Source organism: Indicator indicator, chromosome 28 (assembly GCF_027791375.1).
Source record: "Indicator indicator isolate 239-I01 chromosome 28, UM_Iind_1.1, whole genome shotgun sequence".
Taxonomy (NCBI): domain Eukaryota; kingdom Metazoa; phylum Chordata; class Aves; order Piciformes; family Indicatoridae; genus Indicator; species Indicator indicator.
In genome coordinates, this window is record NC_072037.1 from 4667057 (window position 1) to 4694581 (window position 27525).

Below are 27525 nucleotides of genomic sequence, written 5' to 3' on the forward strand. Positions count from 1 at the left end.
CACCAAGCTCTTCTTTTTAGTCCTTTCTCTGCACATTGTCCTTGCTTTTGCTGAGCTGTGTCCAGCCAAGGGGATGAGAAGGAAACCCTTCCCTGTCTGCAGAATAGGGACAAATCTTTCAAGACCATCAAAGGCAGGTGACACTCATGTGTCCCATCCAGCACAACAAGACAGAACTGGGAGTGACCAAAAGGTAGCATCCACTGGGATGTCCTCACTGACTCTCCCCTCCTGAACGTCACAGAATTACAGAATGATAAGGATTAGAAGGAACCTCTGGAGATCACCCAGTCCAACCCCCAAGCTGAACACTCCTTTGACTCACCTGAGTATCTTCTCAGGTGCCTGCTCTCCTGTGACCAAGTCATATCCCCGCTCAAGTGTCGTGTAGGGCCACGGCCTGGGAGGCAGAGAGGGAAAGAGCGGATGTGGATTGGCACTTGGCATGGAGAGTGGCTCAGTCCAGTCCCCGTTCTGTGGTGACTGGTGGGGTGAACTGGGCTGCTCACCAGTGTGGGAGCCAGGACAGAGCACACTCAGCATCGTATCACCACTCACCCTTCGCTGTGTCCCCAGTCGCTGCGCACACACAAGTGGCGGTGGACAGGGTCTGGGGCGTAGCCTTCATGGCAGCTGCACTCTCCTAGAAGAGAAGAGGGGAAGATGAGTCCTCTGGTCTGTCCCTAACCTGGGTTCCTGTGCAGTTCTGCAACTCTCCAAGCTCAGCAAACCTCTGCCCAACGGCTTCCAAGAACCCCCCATGCTCCTCACAGAGATGTGCCCACATGGATCCAGCCCCTGCCCAGGTCCTGATAAGCCCTGCCCACACCCCTGGCAGAGGGGCTGCTCTGAGGCCAGTGGTTCACTCCTCAGCAGGGATTGTGGCCTTCTTTGAGGACAACCAGTATCCACCACCAAGCATTTCCTGAGTAACGGGATGCCTCAAACCCATCCTGGCCATGTCTGCTTCCCAGATTTCCTCCACCAGGATGGGATGACAGTATCCTGCAGCCCAAATTCCCATGGGAGGATGCAGCAACCCCTGAACTCCATCATCCCTCTGCAGCAGCACCCATGCCATGCCTCACCCCACTGCTAGGGAGTCTCAGCCCTGTTCCCCTGCTCGCTTCCCTTCACACTCTTTGGGTGCTGGCTCACCCTGTTACACCCTTTTGACAGCAGGAGAAGACATTTCCCACACCAGAAACCCAACCATGCTTGGCCCAGATTGATTCCACGTTTGGTAGAAATACATAACCTGGAGCAAGAAATGGCAGAATCAAAAGATTAATTGGATTTGCAGGTGGAGTTTCTGTTCCAAGCTGCTGCCAATGGGTTTTCCCCTTCCCCCACCTCTCCCCATCCTGCCTGACGTGTAGCAGACTAAGCTGCAAACCCCAGCAGAGATGGGGGAGCTGGGAAGGGGGTACCCCCAGCACAGTGGTAATGCAGACTGGCAGATACCTGCATGCTCATCGGGATCCTAAGCAAGTCCTTGAAATGCCTGGTAGGGATTAGAGCAAAGAGCTTTATTGTCAGGGGGGAGTGAGATGGGGAGGTTCTGCCACAGAGGTTTGTGAGGAAGAGCTGCCTGGAAAGGGGGAGGCAGCCAAGAAAGAAGGGGGGGGGGGGGGGTGAAAGGCGAGGGGAGGGGGGAAACAGACAGCTAATGATGTGCTAAAATGCAACAGCACCTTCATGAAATATTCACTGCCTTAAACACATCTAATATTAAAGATTAAATGTCCTGGGATTTGTCCTAGCAACTTGGAAGCACTGATTTATGATCTGTCAAAAGCTGCTAACCTCATGATTCATAACGGGAGCAGCAGGAACATTGCCTCTCCGAAGGGAAAGGGTTGGGAGCGCGACGGCAGCAGCGCTACCCCCTGCTCGGGCGCAGCCATGCCCGGGGGCTGGGGCGGGCTCGATGCAAGGCACCGTGGGTCCTAATGGCTCCATCAGTGCTTTTAAAAAAGGAAAAGTTATTTTTTCCTTGGGTGCTTAGTACGCAAGTTTCCTCAGCCCTGCTGTGGATCATTAATTCCTGGCACTTATTACATAACAAATATGTGCTCTGCAAATGAGAGACATCTCAAAGTGCTTGCGAAGCAGAGCTGGGAGTCTTGGGGCACCAGATCGAGCTCAGCTCCTGCCACAGAAATTAGAGCAAGCCGGGGGACATAAGCCACCTACAGAGGCAGGCATCAACAGGCCCAATGCCTTCCTTCTTAGGGGTGCCTGGGGGTGAACCCCTTCCCCGTGCTGCAGGTTGATTTCGTCCGTGGGTTTGTTTACTGCTCCCTCCGTCAGTTCGGCGTCGGAAGGAGAAACTCTATCAACCTGCAGAAGTATTGATTTTATTGACTCCAACCCTGGAGCTTCAACAGCCACAGCTGGCGCTTGAGGCTTTATTGGGAGGTTTATTGGGAGGTTTATTTCAGTAAGCGAGAGGGCAAACGGTGGCACCAGCTGGGGAGGAGGAGATCCAGGGCAGCGAGAGCTGGGACACTGGGGAAAGCCACGCAGGGTGCAGATACCACAGGTACCTGCCCCTCACCAGGACCATTGGGACCAGGCTTCCAGAGGTTTTCCAGGGAGATGTGCACCCCTTTGGCAGAGTTTCAGAAATTGGATAGGAAGGTTCTCAGCATGGGATCGGCTGAGCGTTGAGATCTGGGGAAGTGGGGACTCCATCTCTTTGGGATAAATGGTTTAGGACCTATTTCTGTATCTAGAACCACAAACAAGCAATTAATGGGCTTTCCAAAATACCTCAGCAGATCCTGCTGTGCCCTTACAGGTTTTCCTCACCTTTTCCTCTCTCCCCTTCAGCACCCACCCTGCTCCTTCGGCCCCCTGGGCTACTCTGTTATTTTCAGTCTGTCCTCATCCTCCCTGGGTGCAATGCTGAGAGGCTGCTGAACCAAAGTGGATGCTGAGCCAGCCAGACCAAGAAATACCTGATAAAGTCCCTGGAGTGGCAGGAATGGGGGTTCCAGTACCTCCAACTCCTCTTTAGGGTAAGTGCATTTTCTAGAGGGCAGATTCCAACACGCTGCTAAAATAAACCAAAGGACCAAAAGCCACAGCAGTGTCTTTGTTCAGAGCTTCTAAATCCCAGGTGCTTCCAAGACTGCCCTCAGCATCACTTGGGCTAAATTAGGATTCAACCTGAGCTCAAAGCTCAACCACAAAGACCAAGATTTACAAACATCTGCACCTGAAGCTGAAGCTGGGTGCAATTTCCACAGGTCCTGCAGCGTCTGGCTGCTGCAGGAGGACAAAGGAATCAGGATCTACAAACTGCTGTGACAAGGACCTGATTTCTGCAGCCACCAACCTGCTCTCTGCCCACAGTAAGAGCATAGCCTGGCATGGTTCTTCCTCTTCCTGTGGATTCCTAATCCATAAATCCAATCAGATAATCCATGGCAATTTCCAAGCTGTTCTAACAAAAGAAAAGGTCACTGCTTGCTTGGTTTAAGTGAGAGCAGGTCCCAGTTCTCACCTCTGGAGGTCTCATGTTGTATTTCCAGTGTGCTATTAAACAAACCACTGGGAGAGGAGGGAACACCTCTGCCATTGCAGAGAGCAGATGAATAAACCAGGAAATACAACATTTTAGCTCTAGCAAGAGGCTCAGAAAGCACATTATTCATGAGCTGTGCAGCTATGTGGAAGAGCCAGGGGAGAGCCAAGGCCATGGGAACACAGCAGCAGCCACAGCACTGCTCTCCATCCTCCCCTGCTCCCCTCTCCCCACTTACACAAAACCTCACCACAGTCCATGTTGCAACTACAGGTGGCATGGAGGCTCCATGCCAGTTTCTGCTCAGGGAGAGTGAAGCCTTGTCTGTAGCAGCAAGACACATCCCCAAACACTACAGGTACATCTCACCTGCAACCTCCCTCCTGCTGTGCCTTCATCCCCATAAAGGCTGGTGGAAGACACTCCTGGCAGCTCAGACCAAAGTGCCAGGCAGAGCCATGCACAGCAAGGCAACAGGCTGCTCCGTGGGCAGGATTAGGGAGCCCAGCCCATGGCACCTGGCAAAGCAGCCATGCAGCTCTAGCCTGCTTTGGCATCACTTCTGCCTTTAGATGGGAAGGTGGAAGGGATCTGGAGCTCAATCTGGAAGAGGGCAAACTAAGGACATGCAGAATTGTTTTCCACATGCAGACATGAGCTTCCTCTGCCCATTTCTGAGCAAAGGGCTTCTCATGTGCTCATGCTTCACACTGGCTTTGGTGCTGGAGCTGCAGAAGGGCAGGGCTGGAGCAGTGTGCAGCCATCATTAGCATCTGTGGCTTTTGGCTCAGGGTTGGCCCATGCTGAGGCTTGCTCATGCCTGAAGAAAATGATCTAACAGAAGCCACATCCAAGCTCATCACCTCCAGTGGCACTGGCACAGGAGGAAAACAGCCCCATAGGTCCTGTCACTCCTTGACCAGCACAGCTGGAGGCTTCAGCTCTCTTTGTTTACATCTAAGCTGCAAGCTGAAGAACTGTTATTCCTTTCTACCTAGCACACTGTGCTGCTGCCCCTCCTGAAAGGGCAAATGAGGTCTTGTGCTGCACCCACACCCTCCCTGGACATGCCCCCATGGGAGCAGCAGAGCAGGGCTGTGGGATGAGGTGCCAGCATAAACCTGTCAGCCTCATTAGGGTGAGAAGCAATCGATGGGGACAATGCTGCAAGATGTTCCTAACTCTGCCACCCAGCAGGCAGCATGAATTGGAGGCTCCTGAGTCCCTGTGCTCCCTGGGGAGGTGCTCTTTGCTGCCACTGCCATTTTTATTGAAGGAGTGGAGGAGCTTTGGCAGTGGTGGAGCAAACCTGTGACTTGTCAGCCCAATCCTGGTACTGCTGGTGTCCACGATTCCCTACTCCACAGCACCTCCATCCCAGACTTTCACCCTCATCCCAGAAGGATGCCCTGCTATGTTGAGGCCATGTCCCAGCTGTAAAGGCACCATCCTGGCCACAAGTCCAGCCCACAACTGGGTGTAGCCTGTTCTTGGAAGCTGCAGGACCACAAATAAGTCTTTCAACCTGTATGACCATGCGCATACATCTGCTCCTCTCACTCCTCACAGGGCTGCCTCTCACAAAGTGCTGCAGGTGACCCAGGATTTGGGACCCCTCCTCTCTGGACACACACACACACACACCAAGGGACATGCCAGCCCAGCAAAGCATCCTCAGCACCAGCAAGCTGCAGCACCATTCTCTTGGCCACCCTGAGCTCTTCAGCCCACCTGGGTTGTCCTCCAGCAGTGGAGCAAGCCCCAGCACAACTCTCTCCCCAACACTGCCTCTTGCTTCTCCTTCTTCTCCACCTTCCACCCACCACTTCCTGGGAGGATAAAGGGTCTGCAGAGGGATATAGGTGCCAGGCAGAAGCTGAGGCCAAGGCTTTTTTGGTGAACAGAGGCAGCTGTTGAGCACAGTGCCTGCCCACCCCACCAGCCCTGACTGAAGCAGTGTTCACTGCAGGGCTGTGGCACAAACCTTCTGTCTTCTGGGAGCCATCTGCAGGGCTACCAGCTTGCTCTGAGGTGGAAGGACTGGAGGGTTTCCTCTCCTTTCCTGCTCCAAGGATGCAAAGCCTTCATCCCCAACAGCAGCTCCAGCTGCATGGCCTGAATCCCCTCAGGAGCAAAGGTGGCTGCAAAAGTGGTCTCTCCACCACAAAGCTCAGTGCTTGGCTTGGTCCCCTTGTCACCACTGCCTGCAGTAGCAGCCACTGCCCAGGTGCCTCTGCTGGCAGAGGAGATTTGGATGCTCCCACATTGGACTTACCCTGCCACCATGCAGCTCACCCTCTGTTGTCCCCATCTCTCCTGTCCACCCATGCATCCCTTCCAAGGTGGTGGCAATGCCCAGGAGCACCAGTGGAAGCCCTGATCACCAGCTGTGTGACACAAGCCATTAACTGATAGACACAAGTCACCCCAGCAGCCACAAGCACCACAGAGCTCATTACATTCCCAACTCAATGGACAAATGAAGCATCTTCAGAGAGTGCTCTTCAGGTCGAGGTTGGCCCCTGGCTGAGGTTCCTCCAACAACCACAGTGGCAGCACTGACTCCTGGTGAAGCACTCTGAAAAGCTTCTCTTCTTGCCCTGCTGTCCCTGGCCTTCAGGGATGGCACTTTCCAAATATGGATCTGTGCTTCATCATGCTGAAAATTCAATTCCTGTAAAAGCTCTTGAGAAAAAAAAAAAACAGGGAAGTGGTTCCTGCCCTGATGACCTGGTACAGAGTATGGAGGGAAAACCTGGAGTCAATTTGAGTTATCCTGCTCCTTATACTGCAAGCCACCCTCTTCACCACAGGACTTAAGCAGAAGCTTAACTTCCAAGGATTGTGTCTCAGTTTACACTCTGCACAGATTTGATTCTCATTATCACCTGCTCAGCTCCTGCACCATGCCACCAAGGAAGATCTCCTGGGGCACACATGTGTGGCTGATGCAAGCAAGCAGCAAGAGGTCCTTAGGGTAGACCAAGGGTGGTCTGCAGTGCCATAGCTGTCATGGTCTCCTTGGTGTTCAAGAAACATGGACATGGCTTTGGGACATGGTCTATGATCTTCTGGGGTGAACACTGCCACAAGTTGACCATGGTGGTGTGAGAAGCCACCTCCTTCAGCACTGGTGGGATGGGACAAGCCAGGGAGATGGGTCCAGAAGTGGCTCTGTACATCAAAACTCATTCCTCCTCCCTTCTCTCCACAGTCTTTAGATAATCACAGAAATGCCATTACAGGAACATTAGCAGCTTCAGGATTAAAGACCCTAATGGCAGAAAATGAGAGTCTGAAGACAGCCCAGATAACCTTAACTCAGCCCCTCCAAGGCCTGCATTTTGATTGCTGTTTATGTAGAACACTTCAGCCTGAAGCTAAATTAGCTTGGGAGTTAACTGCCTCCTGCCCTGCTTGGTGCACGAGGCAAGCTGTGCCACCACATGAAAAGAAATCATCTATTACATGGGTTTTGACCAAGTTATTAAACTCCATACCTTAGAGAGCCTCATCTTATAAAAGTCTAAGTCAATAAAGACACCAGGATGCTCCAACAGCGCAGACAGCAGAAGTGCACAAGAACAAACAAATATTACTTGATGTACAGAAAAGCTGCAAGATATTAAATTGAACTCTAGGAGAAAATAGCTGTTTCCATAAACACAAATACATCCTCAGCAAGGCTGGTCATCTCCTGATTTACATGCTCAGCTCTGCAACCTCCAAATCCCCTTAACAGGTTGCCTTTCAAAAATGGCTCTGTTTAAAGATGACTTTCATCTGTCTCCTGCCTGCAAGACCCCTGTCCTACCCAGGCAGAAACACCATCTGTGGCTCTGGTGACAAAGCAGCCCATTTGGAACATGATGGAAACCCCTTTTTTCCCCTCCTTCCTTTTTTTTTTTTTTTCTTTCTTTTTTTTTTCCATCTCCTTATGCCAATTTCCAGGGGGAAAAAAACCCTTTTCTACCACATCTCATTCAGTCCTCACAAGCCTGTGCCTATTGCTTTGGGAGGTGTCATCATTGTGGATGCAAAGGAGAGGAATTTGATGGAGAAATGTCTGATTTATAGCTGAGGGGGGGGAAAAAAAAAAAAAAGAACCCCACGCATTTGCACCTGCTAATCAAGGTAGCTATCCATCTCATTTATGCCACTGCTCCAGCAAGCCTGACAGCACAAAATCAGAGGCTGTTTCTTCCAGCATTTGGCCCTAAGGGACCAATTCTCCAGCAGGTCTCTTCAGCGATGCCCACAGAATGTGCAAGTGAATCAGTTTTGTGCATACAAAGCAGGTAATTGTGCTCACAAATCAGGATTTGCATATGGCAGAGGAAACAGAGCCTCTCAGAAACGTTACTGCTGCTGCTGCTGAGGGGTGTCCAGAGAGAAAGCAGCACTCCTGGATGTTACTCACAGCATCCCAGCACATGAGAGGAGCGGCTGTGCTGGCAACATACTCCACATCTGTCCAAAATATGGGAAGCAAGGAGAGCTGACTGCAAGTTGTGACAAAAGGTTGTCAAGCCCTGGAACAGGCTGCCCAGGGAAGTGCTGGAGTCCTCAGCCCTGGAGGGACTGAAAAGATCATAGATGGAGAGGACTGATATATCATCGCATCATCTGGTTGGAAAAGACCTTAAGATGATCAGTTCCAACCATAAGCTAACAGCTCCCTGGACACAACTGTTAGACCATATCCCTCAGCACCTCATCCAGATGTCTTTTAAGCATCTCCAGGGATGGTGACTCCACTACCTCCCTGGGCAAGCTGTTCAAGTGCCAAATGACCCTTTTGGTGAAGATTTTTTTCCTAATATCCAATCTAAAGCTCCCCTGTGTGCAACTTAAGGCCATTTCTTCTTGTCCTATCACTTATTACCTGGGAGAAGAAGCGGGCCCCCACCTCACTGCAACTTCCTTTCAGGAGGATGTGCAGATTTGGAGCTCAGGGACATGGTTTAGTGGTGACCTGGCAGTGCTGGGTTAATGGTTGGACTTGATGATCTTAAAGGTCTTTGCCAACCTAAATGATTTGATCATTCTGTGATCCTAAGCCCCGATAAAGGAGAAACCATCCCTGTTCTTGTTTCAAGCAGCACAGTCAGCATCTCCCAAGAGGATGAGGTGTTTTGCATAAACCTCTTCAGCCAAGGACCATATCCTGCCCCCAGTGAGGCACCTGTCCCAACCTACATGGCAGCATGTGGCATGGCCACTCTGTCATCTCCGCAGGGGAAGACCCTCCACAGCATCCCTTTCTTTGTGTATTTGCAGTCATGTAAGACCAACCTGCTCGGCAGGGGGAAAGCAGAGAGATGGCATTCTGCTCCCGTGCAGATGTTGGTGCTCTCTCTGAAAAGCCCTGATGAGCTCTGCAGCGTGGGTTTGAGATCTGTTGGGGGGCAGCAATCATTTAATTAAAGAGAAAGTCACATGGCAAAGACACCAAGGGAAGGCAAATTAAGGGCAGGCAAGCAAAAATGTATTTTGGCATTTCCTAGTGTTTGAGAGCCTCCGCTTCCAGGGCGGATTATTACTCATACTGAAGTAGCACTTGGTGGCAGGAGACATGAGTCAGCACGTTGTACAGATGGATCTTGTATAAAACTCCAACCCAGAAGAGGTTTTCAAGGCTGGGAAGAGGTAAGAGCTTGAGCCTCAGCAGACACAGTGTACGTGACCTAGCGACCTCTGTCCAAACATCTCCCCTCAGCCCATGGCACTGCTGATGAGAACGAGCCCTGCCCAAAAGTCTGCCAACACCTTCAAGCAAGGAAGATTTGGAGCAAAGCTGTATCCACACTGCCACAAAGAGCAGCTCCCAGGGGAAAGCTGAAGTCAGATTAGCTATAAATGTGCTGCAGGACCTCAAGGCTGGCATGGGTGCTCTTCATCGGGGAAACCTTTGGGGCTTTCATCCTCCTGATGAACCTCTGTCCATTCTGCTCCTGGATGCTTAGCCCAGTCCAAGAGGTGAGAGGACAGGAGAAACCCCCAGCACCCACCATTTGGGATGCTCTCAGAGATGATAAAATCCCTGACCTGAAAAGGTTGAAATCCAGGCAGGATTTATGTCCCATAGTAAAATGAGAGACCTGCCTCTCTCATGGTGATAAAAATAAATCACCCTTAAAAATAGAATGACATTAATAAAAATAAATCTAAAAATACAGGCAGTGCATCATGGAGTTACAGTCTGCTCCCAGCCTGGCATGGAAACTGCTCACCAGCTAAGGGCTGCTCAACCATGATGAACATAAAGTGGTGTGTAGGGTTATGTCCTGGGCTGGGCTGTCAAGTAAGTCCTTCCAGAGGTCTAATTTTCAGCAGATGGTTGCTGAGCTCTTGTGAAGTTTGGACCTCTTAAGGGGGACTTAGATTTAGGCTCTAAAAATCCACAGCCCCACTGACCACTCCTGTTCTGTGCCAGTGGGGTCCACAGGGGTAGGTAGGAGAAAGAGTTTGCTTTATCCATATGCTGGAGAGAGCAGAACCCTCTCAGAGATTTTTGGGTGAGGAACCTGAAGGTTCAGCTCAAGGCTGCTCTGCTCTCACCTCCCATCATGGGTAAGCGGGGAGGATGGGAACCAGGGCTGGAGCTGTAGAGCAGCTGGTGAGATTAGGATCCAGCACATTGCCAGAGCAGAGCTAAGGAGCATCGCTCCCTTCCCTGCAAACCAGATCTGACACATCCTGCTCGAGCGTGGGGCAGCCAGCAAGAGTGACAAGCTGCTGCAGGGAGCTGGGGACACAGGGGGAGCAGCAGCTGGGCCAGCACAGGGGAACAGATGCTCCTGGCAGCAGAGGCTATGCAAGGATTCAAGCAGCCCTGCTTGGTGCCAGCACGGGGCCGGCGAGTGGCACCACAGGGCCCTTCCAACAGGCAAGTCACTGGCTCCATATGATCTCTCCATGGTTTCTGCTGGAGGCAGAGTTTTTTTTTCTCTCCTCCTCCTCTTCTGAACCAGAGGACAGCTGAATGCATCTTCCCTCACCCACTGAGGTGGCTGAGACAATCACAATACTTCTGCTCTGTGACATCTGGGTGAGAAGAGCCTCCTCCTGCACCATCTCCATCTGCCAGGGTGGCTGCTGTCACCTCCCAGCCTTCCTTGGGACTGGAGATGATGCCCAGGCCTCATCTACATGGGGAATTCATCCAGTGTAATTATTCTGCTGCAGTGATGCCTGCCAGTACCTCTGTGCAGATGAACCTTGAGGAACAGGAGTGCTAAGAATAGAGCATTGTCTTGACCAGGAAAGGGGATTTATGAGATCAAGTTCAGCATTTGCATCTCAGCTGAGCAGGAAGGGATGAGAACAGGGTCACTACTTCAGCCCATGGGGTGTTCATGACTGGAGGATTTCTTCCTCTCTAGATGCTGTGTATTAACAGCACCATCCATGGCAGAGGGAGGCTTAGAAAAAGCCCTCTCCTCTGTGAGCCACCCCTCTTCAACTCTCTGGCAAAACCAGCAACCAACATCCCTGCTTGCAGCCACGAGTCTCAAACATAAACACTTAGCAAAGGAAACCTCACTCCTAAGAGAAGGGGAAGTGGCTCACACAGAGAGCCAGGGAGAATGTGGGAATGGTGCTTCTCCGTGAGGAGAGAGAGGTTTGAGTACTCTTCACATGCAGAGCATGCCAGGAGCAACAGGGCCCCTTGTCTCCATGCCACCAAGAAAGCTCCCACCTGAGGTGAGGCACTGGGGAGCAGGAGCAATGCTCACCACTGCTTGTGTTATGAAAAACCAGCACAATCCCTGACCTACCTTCCCATGCAAGGTCCTGTCACCTGTACCAGCTGAGATGTCCCTCAGGAGATGTCCCCTGAGAGCCAGTCACTGCCTGGGGTCACATACTTAGTCCCACCCATGCAGAACCCCCTGCCTTCTTTCACTAGTTGCACATTTGCTGTTTTCTCTGCCCCCAGCTCACTGAAGACTTCAGAATCTCTGTTTGTCACACGCAGGGGCATGTAGGCCAGAAGAAAAGGTGACATTTCTCCTTTGTCTGGCCCTACATCTCTGAGTCCCAGGAGGGTTGGCTGCTGCTCTGCAGGGGCAGCCTTTGCGTGCAAGCAGAATGTGCTCACCAAAAAGGTTGAGGAAAGATGCAGATATCACAACTCCATGAGGATTCAACCTAGGTGACCATCAGGTAGCAGCACTAGTGGGAAGTGTGGTGGTCTGCAGTGGAATGGTCAAAAAAAAGAAAAGGGATGGAGATGGGGCAAGATCAAGAGCAGATTTCCCAGACCAGACAGCAACATAGCCCACCTTAGAAGCAGATCAGCTCCACATGCCTGCAGTGCCACACCAAGGAACTGATAGGTCCACTCCTTGAAATCCCCATCCTTGTGCACACCTTCTCTACACTTTGTTGATGGGGGGTCACCAGTGTGTGACCCTGCTGGTCCCCAGTGCCTAACACCAGGCTAATGCAGAGGTGAAGCAAGCTGGTGTTGATGTACCCTGAGACAAACCCTCTCCCTCGCATCTCCAAGCTTTCCGTGGTCTTCAGTCTTTCCCAGCCTCCCTTACCTGTCTCTTGGTCACACAGCTGCTCACAGGCATCCGTGGTCCTCTGTCCACAGAGGTCTCTCACCCAGGGGGATGTGGCATTGATCTGATAGTACAGGGACAGCTTGGCTGGATTCAGCCAGTCGGAGATGTCCAAGTAGCTCCCCTCGCTCACAACGAAGCTGCTGCCTGGAGAGGGGGAAAAAAGTGAGTGTAAAAATGAAAAAAATCCCAAACAAAGGTGTGTTTTGGCCCAGTATCAGAGCACTTTTCCTTTCAGGAGATGCTGGGATGTTAAGATCAGCAAATAATACAAAGTTCATGAACACTTAGACCCAAAGAACTCTGTGTGACCATTCGTCTCCAAACGAATGGCCTCCAGCAAAGAGTCCACTCCTCTGCCCAGGCACTCCCTTACCCCTACCCTACTCAGCATCATAAGCTGGATTTGATTCCCAGATCTCTGCAGAAATGTGGATCAATATAGTAATTCTGATACATCAGATCAGAGAATCACTTAGAGAGTTGGGGTTGTTCAGCCTGAAGAAGAGAGGGCTCTGGGGAGACCTTCTTGAGGACCTTCAGTGATTAAAGGGGTCAGTCAGAAAGCTGGGGAGACTTCTTAGCAGGGCCTGTTGTGACAGGACAAGGGGTGATGGTTTGAAACTCAAAGAGGGAGATCTAGACTAGAGAGGTTCAGTAGTTGTTTGGGGTTTTTTCTTCCTTGTAAGCAATCATTCAAAAGTAAAGTTACAGCAATGGGAGCGGCTGGTGGGGAAGGCAGGGCTGGAGAAAGGACTCAGGTTGCCCAGAGAGGTAGGAGATGCCCCATCCCTGGAACCATTCCAGGTCAGGTTGCCTGGGGTTCTGAGCAGCCTGCTCTAGCTGCAGATGTCCCTGCTGAGTACATGGTAGCTGGACTAGGTGACCTTGAAAAGTCCCTTCTAACTCAAACCACTTCAAGATCACTTCCCCAGCTCATACAGGTGGTGTCCACAAGACATCTGGATGCCAGACTCAGGACACAGCTGGGCAGTGCCTGGAGAGGCCATCCCCACTTCAGTTCTACAGCTGAAGGAGAATGAATTGGCTCAACACACACTTCCTCTACCAGTGGTCTTGCATCAGAGACACTACCTCACCACCTCCCTCCCTGAGGGTTCAAAGTGAATGGTTGCCCGGAATCTTACAAAAATCTTTGTGTTTCTTTATTTTGTGAAATGTATTTTTCCCCACTGGCATCTGGGAATATGCATCATCTAATTAGCCAAATAGATTTTCAGTTCAGCCCAATCATTTCTTTATCTAACATCTGAGGCCCAGCATCGCTTAGGGGATTCTGCAGGCACAGAGGTCCTCATTAACTCTGATCTTCAATTACATTGATTATAAGACTGCCTCCATAACAGTGCTGCACAGATCAGAGGGGAGCCAAAACCCCTCTGCCATTAAGTGGTGTTTTGCAAAAGTTACCAGGGTAAAAGCCTCTAAAAACAGAGAGCAAGAAGCCTTCAAAGAGGGGTGGGCAAGGGGACCTGCCAGGTAGCCCAGGAACCCTCAGCCAGCACTAGGACTTGCAAACATGGGCAAAATTTGCAACCACTGTCTGAAGATTCAAATCTTTCTTAGCAATTGCCCAAGGATGGTGAGCCTATAGATCCAGGGTGCATTTTAATGACACTCTGGGGCTTGTACCACTTGATAAATGCCTGGGACATCGTTTTTCTAAGCACTGCCTAAGATCTCAGCTCGATGAAAGCCAAGTGATTAAAAAAGCAGGACAGAAACCCCCATGGCAGCAACCACCCCACATGAAACTGCTTGAACAGAAATTACTGCTTTCCTTTTGAAGAGAAGCACTGATGCTTTAGCAAGAAGAAGCCCTTCTAAACCTCATCCCATGCCACATTATCCATGCAGAGGATAAAGAAAAGCAAAGATTGAAGTCAAGCATCCCAGTGAGCGATTCCATTTTCAGGCATCCTGAGATCTCAGCGCCATGCAAATCTGGGCCCTAATTTCACAGGAATTCCAATCTTCTCCACTTGTACTCTTCATACACCATCAACATATTCACAGATGCATCTCTACACTCCTAACCAATGGAGGCTGCCAAGCTACTGCCTGTTCAAGCAAACGAAAATTAGACATCCAGGATCCAGCTGCTCTGGAGATGCAACAAGGCAGGAGCCTGCCCACCCAGGGCTGCAGGATACATCTCAATCAGGCACACACTCAGTTGCTGGGTACACTCCACAGCACCAGCAGAAAGCATTGAAAGCCTGAGTACAAAGAAGCACCTTAGAGCCAGGTAATTGTATTTCTAATTACCATTCTCTTCCATGAATATTTAATGACAGCTTTAAATATCACTGATAAGTGGGGCTGGTTTATTTTACCAAGCAGAAATGCATCATGAACCCATTGGGAATGCTCACTACTTACATGTACATGTCTATCTAGTAGCCTGTCAATCTTGCTTTCCTCCTTATTTCTGAAATTTCTGTCTTTCCCTAATAAAGAGGGAGGCTTGGGAAGCACATACACACATTTGGAGGCTTAGCTACAGACAACTCCCTCTACACCCAAAGACTGAAGGGCAAAATCACCAATTCTTGATTAAATCCCTACTCAATGAACCCCACTTCTAGGAAAAAAAAAGAAAAAAACAACACACCAGCCAGCCTGAAGGTATAAGAGAGACCTTGAGGTGCTGGAGGAGGTACAGAGATGGGCAATGAAATTGGTGAGGGGTCTGGAGACCAAGTCTTATACGGAGCAACTGAAGGGACCAAGATTGCTTAGCCTGAAGAGGAGGCTGCGAGGAGATCTTATTGCTCTCTACAGCTACCTCAAAGGAGGCTGGAGTGAGGCTGGTGTTGGCCTCTTCTCCCAAGCAACTAAAAACAGGATAAGAGGAAATCGCCTAAAGCTGCACCAGAGGGAGTTGAGGTTGGATATTGGGAAAAAATTCTGTACTAAAAGAGTGGTCAAGCACTGGAACAGGCTGCCCAGGGAGGTGGTGGGGTCAGCATCCCTGGAGGTATTAAAAAAATGAGTAGATGTGGCACTTTGAGACATGGCCTAGTGGTCAAGGAGGTGTTGGGTAGGAGGTTGGCCCCGATGATCTTAGAGGTTTCTTCTACCACCATGCCCACTACACCACGTCCTGAAGTTCCATGGCTGTATGTTTTCCAAACACCTCCAGGAATGGTGACTCCACCACTGCTCTGGGAAGCCTCTTCCAATGCCTGACCACTCTTAATAACCACCTTCTAAAAAAACAGCAGAAGAAAAAAAAAACCATTTGTATCCAAATCCCTCAAATTCAAGTTCAGTGCAAAACGGAAGCTTCAAGCTAAGAACAAACTAAACAACAACAAAAACAAACCCAGACCTGAGGAAACAAAAGGGTTTGAGTTAATTATAAACACTTTCCTTTCTTCCTAGGAGAGAGAGGACAACTTCCAGCAAGGAAACTTCTCACTTCTTTGAAGCTGAGTGTGTCACAGCTCAGCTGGGTAAGAGTTTGAGAGATGTTCACAGATGCTCTCATCACCTTCACTCCCATTGAAAATACAAACAAAACAAACATCCCAACCTTGATCCCCTTTATAGTTTGCCTGAGAGGAAAAAAAAAAAGGAAAAAAGCTGTTTTACAAATATTTTGAAATCTAAAATTCGAAAGATTTCAAAGCCTTTTCACACAATTTTGAAGGAATCTACACACAGAAAGCAGTTCTCAAAAGTCATCAATGTTAACTTATCAAAACCATCTTGAAAAGCTCAGAAAGGGCAGGTTGAGTATCGAATCCTTTCAGAAATTACCAAGAACAAAGCATTTTCTAAGCAAGAGCTCTTACAAACATTTTTAGCTTGCCAGGAACATCTGCCAGGTTTGCTTTCTCCAATCTGAAGTCTCTCAACAGAGGGAAATCAATGAGGAGATAAAAGGGAGTGATGGGGAACCCAGGGGGCCGGCACCACTGAGGCAAGGGGTAGAGCCCTGCTCTGAACCATCCCTTGAAAGCCTGCCTTGAAGACCTCAGAACTCACAACTATGCCTACAGCCAGTCTGAAGCACACCTACAGTCTTTGCCCATGTACCCCATGGAGCATAACCCAGTAGAGATGGCCCCTGAAGACTCCCTGAGAGACCATCCACTCTGCTGCTGTCTGCTTCCAAGCCTGTCCTCTCCCAGGTATCCTCCTGGGCACAAGTTTTGACCTTCCCACTCAAAAACATGGGGAAAATCACCCTTAAATGGAGATATTTAAGCCTCAGAGTAAAGCAACTATTGATACAGCATCAAGGAAACAAGGGAATAGAACCACAAAATGAGAGCTCTCCACCCACCACCACCACCAGCTCCTCCCAGGAATCTCCATTGTAGGGCATGCCCCCTGAGCACTGTTGGCTTTAGGTGCCAGCCTACACCCTAGAGCACCACTGCAGTGCTGTGGAGAACATCAGCAGACAGCTACACAACCACCTCCTGGCTCCAGGGCATCCAACAGCACTGGGGGGGGGATTGATTTGTTTGGGTTTTTGTATGTATCTATTCCCTGCCCCAATCTCTTCCTTCTCCAAGGCTGATCAAAGCCAGATCAGTTAAGGCATCATCAAAAGTTCATGTCTCTCATGCTAAGGTCTCCTTCAAAGTTCAGTGGAACTGCTTAAGCCTTGACAAAAGAGGCCTGAAGTTTTGACATTTCAAAAATCATTTTCTAGAACACAACAGGATAAAACAGCTCAGAAGAGATATCTAACAAGGGAAAAGAACAAAGCACCCCAAAGGCTGCCAAAAGGGTTTGCCTTTTCCTTTCTCTCTCTTTTTTTTTTCCCCTCAAGAGAAAAGATCAAAAAAAAAATTTTTTTTTAAATAATTTCTATTCCTTCCTCCCTCTGCTCTTTTTTTTTTCCCTCTCCTTTGGTCCATTCAGTGTTTCTTAGCCAACGAAATTCCTTTTCATTTAAAATTAGTATTTGGTGTGGAAAGCTCTGGGAGGTCATACTACAGGTTGTTATTAATAGATCCATTCCTGTGCTATCATACAGTTATAATCCTGTCACAGATATTTAAACACTAGAGGAAGGATTATCCTTCTTGCTCCATTCTGTAGGTACAAAGAATAACCTTATTTGAGGTTTTGGTTTCCTTAGAGACCTTTTTTTTTGTTTGTTTCCCCCCCTCCCCCCTTTTACCTTGTTGAACTTGAAAGAACAGGTCCCAGAGACAACTCCTCCCCTATCAGCTTTTCCTATTGATTAGCTTTCCTGTTCTGGTCCCAGGGAATGAAAACTTTGGCTTCTTACATTTCCTTCAGAACATGCAAAAGAACCAGACAGATTTTGGATGTCCAGGACACACAGACACTGTGCAAAGCAAGCAAGCCAGGCTTGGTGCAGGATTGTACCCACAGACTAACAAGGGCTAAGCTTTACCAACACTCCCCTGCTCAGCACAGAACTAGCCAATTTTGGCATCATTTCTGTTCTTTGAAACCAAACTGTTAATTCTCTGTTCTAATTTGAATCCAGGGATACTATCACACTGGCTTAAACTCCAAGTTATCCACTTAATCTGCTTCATGATTCATCACTTTTCTGATTCTATAAGGCCACTCAAGAGCTGGAGCATATCCAGAAAAAGGCAACAAACACTGGTCTCAAACACAAGAGCATGTCCAGAAAAAGGCAACAAACACAGGTCTCAAACACAAGTCCTACGAAGAGCAGCTGAGGGACCTGGGGTTGTTCAGCCTGGAGAAGAGGAGGCTGAGGGGAGACCTATGACACCTGGAGCCAGGAGGTGGCCAGTATCCTCTCCCAGGTAGCAAGTGATAGAACAGGATGAAATGGCCTCAAGTTGCACCAGGGGAGCTTTAGATTGGATATTAGGAAACAACACTGAAAGGTTCATCAGGCACTGGAACAAGCTGCCCAGGGAGGTGGTGGAGTCACCATCCCTGGAGGTGTTCAAAAGACATTTGAATGAGGTGCTGAGGGTCATAAAATCATAACATTGTTAGGGTTGGAAGGGACCTCAAGGATCATCTAGTTCCAACTCCCCTGCAGGGACACCTCACACTAGATCAGGTTGCTCAGAGTCACATCCAGCCTGGCCTTAAAACCTCCAGGGATGAGGCTTCCACCACCTCCCTGGGCAACCTGTTCCTGTGTCTCACCACCCTCATGATGGAAAAACTTCTTCCTAACATCCAATCTGAATCTACCCATTTCTGTTTTTTTTATGGTCAAACAGCTGTGTCCAGGCAGATGTTAGGCTATGGTTGGACTCAGTGATCTTTTCCAACCAGCAGATTCTATTCTATGACCCTGGTTCCCAATGGTTTCTCTCCTGAACAGGAGGAAATGCCCAGACAGAAAGTTTTGATAGCAATTTCTTGAAACCACCCCAGCCTACAGCTATGCCTTTTGTTTACTCTCCCACCAGCCAAAGCACATGCAAGCTCACATCACACACAGTGCTCCACTCCAGGATGTATTTTCAGCACACAAACCACCCCCACGGCCGTGGGCTGCTCACGCCAGCCCTCCCCAACCCGCTGATGATCCAACCCAGGGACCCCCAGCCCTCAGAAATGCTGTCAGCCCTGCCTGAGCTTTCTCACTCTGCCAGAGCAGAAGCAAATCAGCAGTACAAATCTGTATGTAATTATAGCTCCAACCAGAAGCATCTTTCCAGTGGGAGGAGCAGGTTACATGGTTGCATTTGAATTGTTAAATGGCACTTTCTTGATAATTCTGACAGACCTTTTCTTTGGGTTTTCTCAGCAGTCAGTCTTGATTTTGCCAGGGCTGAACTGCTGACAAGGAACACACAGATTGAACTTTGTACAGCAGGCCAGGACTCAGTCAATTTTTCCCAAACCCAAGTGAGATGGCATCTTCCCATCTCTGTCTGGTGGCCAAGTTTATGCTGCATGGAGATCTCCCATGGTGTTACTAGGCAGGCAGGGGGGTTGGACTGGATTATCTTTCGAGGTCCCTTCCAAACCCTAACATTCTGTGATTCTGTGAATACAATTGTGCAGGTGCTAGTAAACAGCACATGGCTGTCCTCAGGCATCTGGGCTTGCAATGGCTGAGATTGAAATGAGACTTCTGAGGAAAAGCTTCTCCTTAATACTCTTGTATCTCCCAACTTCCATGCTCCAGCCTGGGGCTCCTTCTCAGTGATGCTCTCTAGATATTGGACAAGGGTTTGGGGAAATCCAGCCTAAATCTAATCACTTCACAGTGTATGTGATGGATGAGCAATGATAAGCTCTAAAAACACAATCAGTGTGTCTGAATGGAAATTTTTCAGCCAGCACCAAGACCAAACATCCTCCTAGGATGGTAGAAAACACAACCATGAGGTGGCACATGCCAAGTTAATTTACCAGAGGGCTGAGAGGAGCCACCACTGAGAGACTGCCCAGCAGCAGTGCTACTTGCTGGGAGAACAATAAATTCAGTGGCACATTCCTAGCTACCCAGCCTCCAAAAATCCTCATTGCATTGCTGTACTATTGCTGCTGCAGGTATCCCATGAATTCTTGCTTGAAAGCCTGATCCACCACCATGCTGCCAGCAGGAAGGATCTCACCCTGCCACTGCAGAAGTCAATGTTTGCATCTCTTTATCTAAGAAAGGAGTAGTTTAGCTGGTCAAAGGTGTTGTGCCTTACTGCAACCTTTCATCACCATCTCTCTCAAATCAGAGGGTAAATGGTGCTGGTAGAAGCTCAGCAGGCACTGGCACATGCCACCTGCCCAGTGATGGGTGCATCCTGCCTGTTGGATGCAACAACTCCAACCTCTGAACTGGCCCCCTGCTGACATCATTCAAATATCCACACTCAGCCCCTTGGCTTTGCTCTGATGAATCCTGCAAAAGAGAAAGGAAGAGGCATTTGCCTTGCTGGCAAACTGAGCTGTCCCAGCAGCACAAAATGCTCTGGGGAAGCCAGGTTGGCTCAGGAAAGAGCTGAGCGAAGGATCCCAAGCCTGTCAAAGGCACGACAGAAACACGATGTGCTTCAGCCTCCCAAATCTTCATGCAAAGAGTGTTCATGCTGTAATACAGTCTTGGAATCCCTTTGATCCACGCTGATACAGTTTATAAATTGATGTTAATATTTAGAGTTCATGTCTGGGAACGCTGCAGCCATTTGCTCACATTTTCCTGCCAGCCGAACAGGCGCAGGAACAGGAGTGAGCTGGAATGCAGGCACGAGGTGACAGAGAGGTGACCCACTGATTAAGAGCTGATGGAATTAAATGAAATCTGCAAAGCTGCCCCCAAACACAGACAGCTTACCAGAAACACACAAGGTCCAGGTCAGCCAGTCCTGGCAACCGGTCTGCAACAGGCAAGTATTGTTTCTGCTGAAGCCCTGACCTAGGTCTCCGTATAGCAAAACAGAGGCTTTTACAGCAGAACGACTCCAGGGGAATAAAACGGCACAAGAAAAATCTGATTTCAAAGCAGCAAATTCCCTCTACTGATTTTAGATGGGGCTGGTAGGCCTGGGACCAGCTGGAGAACACAGGGGACTCCAATGACAGCATCTCTCTGGAAGCTCAGAGATACATTTAAGATCAGATTTCTTCCTTCATCCTTCTGGTATAAAACCTGAGATGCTTCATATGTAAATCAAAGAGTGTCTCCAGCTCTTCCTTGCTGTAGAAAGGAACGAGGAGGCAGCCAGTCCCCCACCTCCCTCCTGCTGCTCATTTCTCTGCAGCCACATGCACAGCACGTGCTGAGCACACACGCGGGCAAGTGCCTGAGGACACAAGTTAATGCCTGGTCACCTCTGAGGGCTGCAGAAGATTGAGCAGGAGATGTCAAAGGCAAACAATTTAAAGCAACACATTTAATTAAAACCAAAATGAGGAGTTGTTGCGAGTCCAACAATTGCAGTCTGCAGAACTCCGTCAATCTTCGGGGAAAATTAACACAAGCTGCTAATAGCAGCATCCAATTCCACCAGTGGCTGGGAGGAAACAGTGCTGGGGGAAAGGTAGGAAATAATCTTCAGATGAAACAATTACTGCTCTGCTCTGTGACTATCACAGAATATCATTGCACAGAGGGCCAGGTGCAGCTGCACAAAGCTTAAAAGAGCGAGAGGCCACAAAGAAGCTTCCCCCGACTCTGCCACCTTGTCGGACACTCAAACAGAAAGCATCTTCTCCAGTGGCAGTTCCACCTCCCGCTGCAGTCCTGGCATTGCATGGCATGGTTCTTGGTTGCTTTCCTCCTCCCATTGCTTGCAGAGCAATGTCCATCCTGGGGGAATCCACCCTGTCTGCAGAGGGGCTGCAGCAGAAGCAGGGCTGACTGAGAGCAGCATCCACCACGAGGCCCTGTACACACCGTGCCTCGGCTCGCTGACCTTCGAACACACCCAGCCCGCAGTCCAGAGAGGGTTCAGGCAGAAGGATTGGCACATCTCCTCTGGCACATGTCTCAGAGGAGGAGGGAAGAGGGCTGCAAATGCCCTGAAATGTCTTTGAAGTGACAGAAACCTGCTTTATGTCCTTTGCTAATCAAACAGAGCCCTACAAGCCCCTCACTAAATGTAGCTCTCTCCTCCTTCTGTAGGCACTGGAGGATCTCGCCAACCTCTCCCACTGAAACATCCAGATACAAACATCCACCCACACCATATATAACCCCTTTGCAGGCTGTAAAAATGGGAAGCTTTAATTGATGCTATATTTCAAACTGTTGTGCAGCAAGGACGTTCTCCAGGCCGAGTCCTCCAGGGTCCTTTCTCCAGCCCTGCCTTCCCCACAAGCCGCTCCCATTGCTGTAACTTTACTTTTGAATGATTGCTTACAAGGAAGAAAAAAACCCAAACAACTACTGAACATACAGAGCTGAGTAGCTCACATATTCAGAAGGGGTTTTATGGCTCAGATGGAAGGGCTCTTCCCTTTCCTCTCTCCTTTTGACACTGCTAAAGGGTCCTTTAAATAATGCAAAGCATTTCCACATCCTCATAAAAGCCACTAGAAGTCTTTCTATAAACCCAAGCTGTCTCTGAAATCAGAATGATGTCTTCTGCTCAGCACAGACAGGGCTTCCCCCCCCAAAGAAAGAATCATAGAATGGTTTGGCAGCTTTCAATGTCATCTAGTCCAACCCCATCTTCAACTACAGCAGATTGCTCAGAGCTCCAATGACCTCACCTGGAGCGGTTCCAGGGATGGGGCATCTCCCACCTCTTTGGGCAACCTGGACCAGGGTCTCAACACCCTCAGTGTCAAGCACACCTTCCTTCTCTCTAGTCTAAATCTCCCTCTTTTAGTTTAAACCCGTCATCTCTTGTCCTGTCAACAACAGGGCCTGCTGAAAAGCCTGTTCTCATCTTTCTTACAAACCACTTTAAGGACTGGAAGGTCACAAAAAGGTATCCCCAGAGTATTTTCTTCTCCAGGCTGAACAACCACAACTCTCTCAGCTTGGCTTCCCATCATTGCTGTGGCGGTCCTCCAGCCTCACTTCAACAGGTCCCTGTCTGCACTGTGGACTCCAGAGCTCTCTGTAGGTGGGGTCTGAGCAGAGCTGAGGGGCAGAATCCCCTCCCTCCACCTGCTGCCCATGTTTCTGGGGATGCAGTCCTGCATGATGCCCTGGAGCATCAGAAGGGAGGAGAGCAGACTCCCACCACTGCACCCTAAGAGAAGATTTAGAAGCACTGATCCATTTCTCGAAGGCTGGAGGCCTCCAGACCTGCCTTGCCAGCCATGCACAGAGCACACCAGCTTCTGCCAGGCCCTCCTGCATTTGGCCATTCCAGAGAATGAAGGCAGAGCAGCTGCACAAACCAGGCAATAACTGCTCAGAGGGGAGAAGTGGGGGACCCCAGCAAATGAACAAAAGGAAGAAAATTAACCGAGAGAGATAAATCAGGGCGATGGAGACAGGCTGGTTATTAATATTGCTGCTTGGAATATATGCTCCCAGCCTTTGCTGCCAGTTGGCTGCTGGTCCCAGCCCTTCCCCTCCCCTTTCCTGCAACTTCAGTGGGCTAGGAGCAGAGGGAAAGCTGCTTTCCTCCGAGGCTGGAGACATTTGGTGGGGCTTTTTCCCCTCCTCCTCCTCCTTTCCAACGGCTTTGGCTCCTGGCACCCTGGAGCTGGCTGGCGTCTATTTAAAGAATCCTTCAAAGATGAGTTTTCATCTGCTTGGAGAAGGATTTCTTTCAGCCTCTGTCTTTGTTTGGCTTTTCCTGCAGAGGTGTTGGTAGCTGCTCTGCTTTAAGATTTTTCCTTGGCTGTTGGCATCTATTGAAGCCCCTCGTTACACAAAGGCAGGCGAGTGCTCCCTTCTCTGACATGGAACATCTCCTGTGACTGCACCATCCCTGCTTTGGCATCACACAAAATTCAAAGGAGAACAGCTTCAGGAACAGATTGTTTCAGTGCATGGCAACATCTACATGACATGGCACACACCAGCAGGTGCCATGTGAGAGGCTGGGTTAAGACTGATCAAAGCTCCCAGCCTTGACAAAGACAGCAGCTCCACCATCACTTCGCTCACATAGGGACACCCATGGCAACTCCTGTCTGCACCCAGGCAGAAAGCAGGTTTCAACCCACCCAGGAGGTCACCAAAAGGAGCAAATCCCCCATTTGCAGCCTGGAGAAAGGAAGACTCCAGAGGGACTTTAGAGCTGCCGTCCAATACCTGAAGGGAACCTGCAGGAAGAATGAAGAGGGACTTTTCATAATGGTGTCTAGAGACAGGAGGAGGGGGAATAGTTTGGAGCTGAGGGAGAGTAGGGTTAGACTGTATCTGAGGAAGAAGTTCTTTGTACAAGGGTCATGAGACTCTGGAATGGGTTGTCCAGGGAGGCTGTGGAAGCCTCCTCCCTGGAGCTGTTCAAGGCCAGGCTGGATGAGGTCTTGAACAACCAAGTGGTGTCCCTGCCCATGGCAGGAAGGTTGCAGTGGATGATGTCTAAGTCCCTTCCAAACTAAGCCATTCTAGGATTCTGTGGTTTTCCATCAGTGAAAGCTCCAAGTGCCAAGCCTCTGCAAACATGGCCAGCCATGGTTTTCCTGGGCTTCATTAAAGTTCCCCAACCCAGCTCAGTTCTGTGAAGTCTTTAAATGTTTTATAGCATTTGGCTGCCAGTTAGGTGCTGCCTTGGGATTTGTTGTTATTCCAAAAGAAGGGAAAACCTAAAGAACTTTTTTCTTTCCAGGCAAGACTTTTGTTTTATCTTCCCAGGACTGTGCCATAGCATCAAATGATGAGATTTTAGTAGAAGTCATAGCCACTGCAAAACATCTCAGCTGCTTCTCTGTGAAGAATTTCACTGTTTCTCATAGAAAACATTAAAAAAGTTTTCACCATTTGTAATTATATTTTACAGTTTCATTACAAAGCTCATTTTAATTCTTCTGCAGCCCGTTTTTACCAGTCCTCTTGCCACTTTCTCTTCAGAAAAGTCATTAAGTCAGGACTGGAGATCATCCCATTTCCCCCAGTTTCAAGGATATTAATCTGTTTTATTGGTATTTCATTGTCATTTCCATTCGAGGATTCTCTGTATTTGCATAATTTGCACTGCCACCCCCTTCCTGCTGACAAGCTCAGGCTCAGCCTTTCACTTCCCTTCTGCAGAGTCACTTCACATCTTTTTTTATCTTCTTTTTCGAAGATATGTTGTCTTCCCTGGGCCAGAACTGCAGCTCAGGAGCAGGATGCTGAGGTCCTGTGTCCAACACCTTCCTGGCCAACCTTCAGCAAGCACCAAAACCAATGGTAAACTGAGATGTTGAGGTACTGGAGCGTGTCCAGAGAAGGGCAACGAAGCTGGTGAGGGGCCTGGAGCACAGCCCTATGAGGAGAGGCTGAGGGAGCTGGGACTGTTTAGCCTGGAGAAGAGGAGGCTCAGGGCAGACCTCATTGCTGTCTACACTCTGAAGGGAGGTTGTAGCCAGGAGGGGGTTGGTCTCTTCTTCCAGGCAACAAGCAGCAGAACGAGGGGACACAGTCTCAAGTTGTGCCAGGGGAGGTCTGGGCTGGATGTTAGGAGGAAGTTCTTCACAGAGAGAGAGATTTGCCATTGGGATGTGCTGCCCAGGGAGGTGGTGGAGTCACCATCACTGGAGATGTTCAAGAAAAGCCTGGATGAGGCACTTAGTGCCATGGTCTGGTTGATTGGATAGGGCTGGGGGATAGGTTGGGCTGGATGATCTTGGAGGTCTCTTCCAATCTGCTTGATTCTATGATTCTCCAAGTCCAAGTGATGAAATGGTCAGAGCCCATCTCAGAAGGACACAGCTAACACTGGAGCAATCTCATTTTACAATTACAAAGTACTTTGTTTTCTGGATACTTGGAATAGCCACCTGTGAAGACTTCAGAATATTTATGTGCAGCCCAGACAATCCTTTAAAACCTTTTAGAAACAAGTCAAGGAGTCCCCTGTTTCAAGTTATTCCTTTTTCATATCTCCATGATGTTCAATTCCTCCAATCTGAGACCACAAAGTAGAAGCTTCTCCTCCTTCTTCCTTTAAGGATCATAGAATCATAGAATCAAGAAGGCTGGAAGAGACCTCAAGGATCATCGAGTCCAACCTGTCACCCTACACCTCATGACTATCTAAACCATGGCACCAAGTGCCACGTCCAATCCCCTCTTGAACACCTCCAGGGATGGTGATTCCACCACCTCCCTGGGCAGCCCATTCCAATGGCCAACCACTCTCTCTGTGAAGAACTTTCTCCTCACCTCCAGCCTAAACCTCCCCTGGTGCAGCTTGAGATGTTTTGTTCCCTGGCATAGCTCACATACCATGGCCTGGGTTATAATTTCCACAATTAGCATCTAAGGAGCAGCAGAGGTAACCTCACAAACCAACCTGGGGGCATCAACCCACCTCACACAACACCCATCCTATAAGCATCATTAGGGACAGAAACAGGAGTGGGGCTAATGAGGCAGTGAGGGTCACTGGTGGGGCTGGGAAGAGCTCATGTTCCCACAAGCACTGCAGGGTCAGTAATGTCCCAGGAAGTTATATCACTGCTGAGAAGAAATCACTCTTAGCAGGACTGAATCCCACTTCAAACACACTGCTGAGTCCCTCCAAACCACAGGGTGTTGCTTTAAGCCCCTCTCCATCACCCTAATGCCTGCCATGCTGCTGTTCCTCTCAATTTGCAGCCTCAAGTTGCACCAGGAGAGGTTTAGGTTGGACACAAGGAACAAGTTCTTCCTCAGAAGGGTTATCAAACCCTGGCACAAGCTACCCAAGGGCAGTGGTGGAGTCCCCACTGGAGGGGTTTCAAAACTGTGGAGATGTGGTGCTGAGGGAACATCATTTAGTGGAGACCTGGCAGTGGCCTGAACTTGGTGATACTAAAGGTCTCTTCCAATCAAAACAATTCAATGATTCTGTGATTTAACCACCTATCTCTCCCCAAAACATTAATCTCTCCAGGAGCTATCCTCCATGCCAGCCCCCAAAGTGAGGAGCTGGCCAGGCTGGGACTCCCCAGCAGCAGAGGACTGGCAGAGAATGTGGCATCTCTGCATGCCCCAAGCAGTGAGTTGAGCCCAGGAGCTGAGGAATTGGAACTGACTGAATAATGGGTCCCTTCTGCTGGAAGAAAATGAAATTTGCCCTCATGTTACCAAAAACTTGCACTTGATGCTCACTGCACATTACAAAGAAAAGGTCAGGGAAACACCACAAACACAAGGAGCCTGGATGGAGAAAGCAATAAACAGTGACAGCAGCCCTCATCTAATTTCTCAGATCAGCTCTGCCTTTGCTCAAAGCCCAGCAATTTCACCCTGCACTGCTGCAAGGAGCTGGGGTGAGCAGCTTTGCTGCTGCAGGACAGGAGGATGTTTGTCCGTGCAGACTCCTGGGGCTTGTCAATGAGCTCACAGGAAAACAAGAATATCCATGAAATAAAACTCATAATAATCATCACAATAGGTGAGGGAGCTTTTGGCCTTGGGATCTCTCCTTCTCTAGAGACACTCAAGACATGTCTGGATGTGTTCCTGTGTGACCTACCCTAGGTGACTCTGCTTTGGCAGGAGGGTTGGACTCAATGATCTCCAGATGTCCCTTCCAACTCCTACCATCCTGTGATTCCCAGAGAAGCAAAGCACATCCGATCCCTGCATCCGAACGCAGCCAGGGCAATTCCCAAGGACAGAGGTCTCCATGTCCCAAACACACACAGGGGCTGAGTCCCCAGGGGTCTTACCATCTGCGATGAAGTGCTCAGGTACGTGCAGGGTCACCTTGACGGTGAGGGGGCAGGAGAGCTGGGAGCCACACACCACGGCCAGGACGCAGGAGCTGACCGCGATCAGGGTCAGGGCTGTCTTGTTGACCGGGGTCTTCATGGAACCTGCAAGGCACAGACAGAGTTGGGTGGCCAAAGGGTAAAAAGCTGTACCAG

General features: G+C 49.4%; 1 protein-coding gene across 1 annotated transcript in view; it reads right to left on the reverse strand.

Moving 5' to 3' along the window:
- The window catches only part of ASTN2 (astrotactin 2), a 400925-nt gene that overhangs the window by 214933 nt on the left and 158467 nt on the right, over positions 1 to 27525 (reverse strand). Inside the window, exons 6-9 of the mRNA XM_054393630.1 lie at positions 27328 to 27474; positions 12085 to 12252; positions 559 to 643; positions 326 to 400 (exon numbers count right to left, since the gene is read on the reverse strand). Of these exons, the coding sequence (XP_054249605.1) occupies positions 326 to 400; positions 559 to 643; positions 12085 to 12252; positions 27328 to 27474 (475 nt within the window). The remainder of the gene's footprint in view (positions 1 to 325; positions 401 to 558; positions 644 to 12084; positions 12253 to 27327; positions 27475 to 27525) is intronic.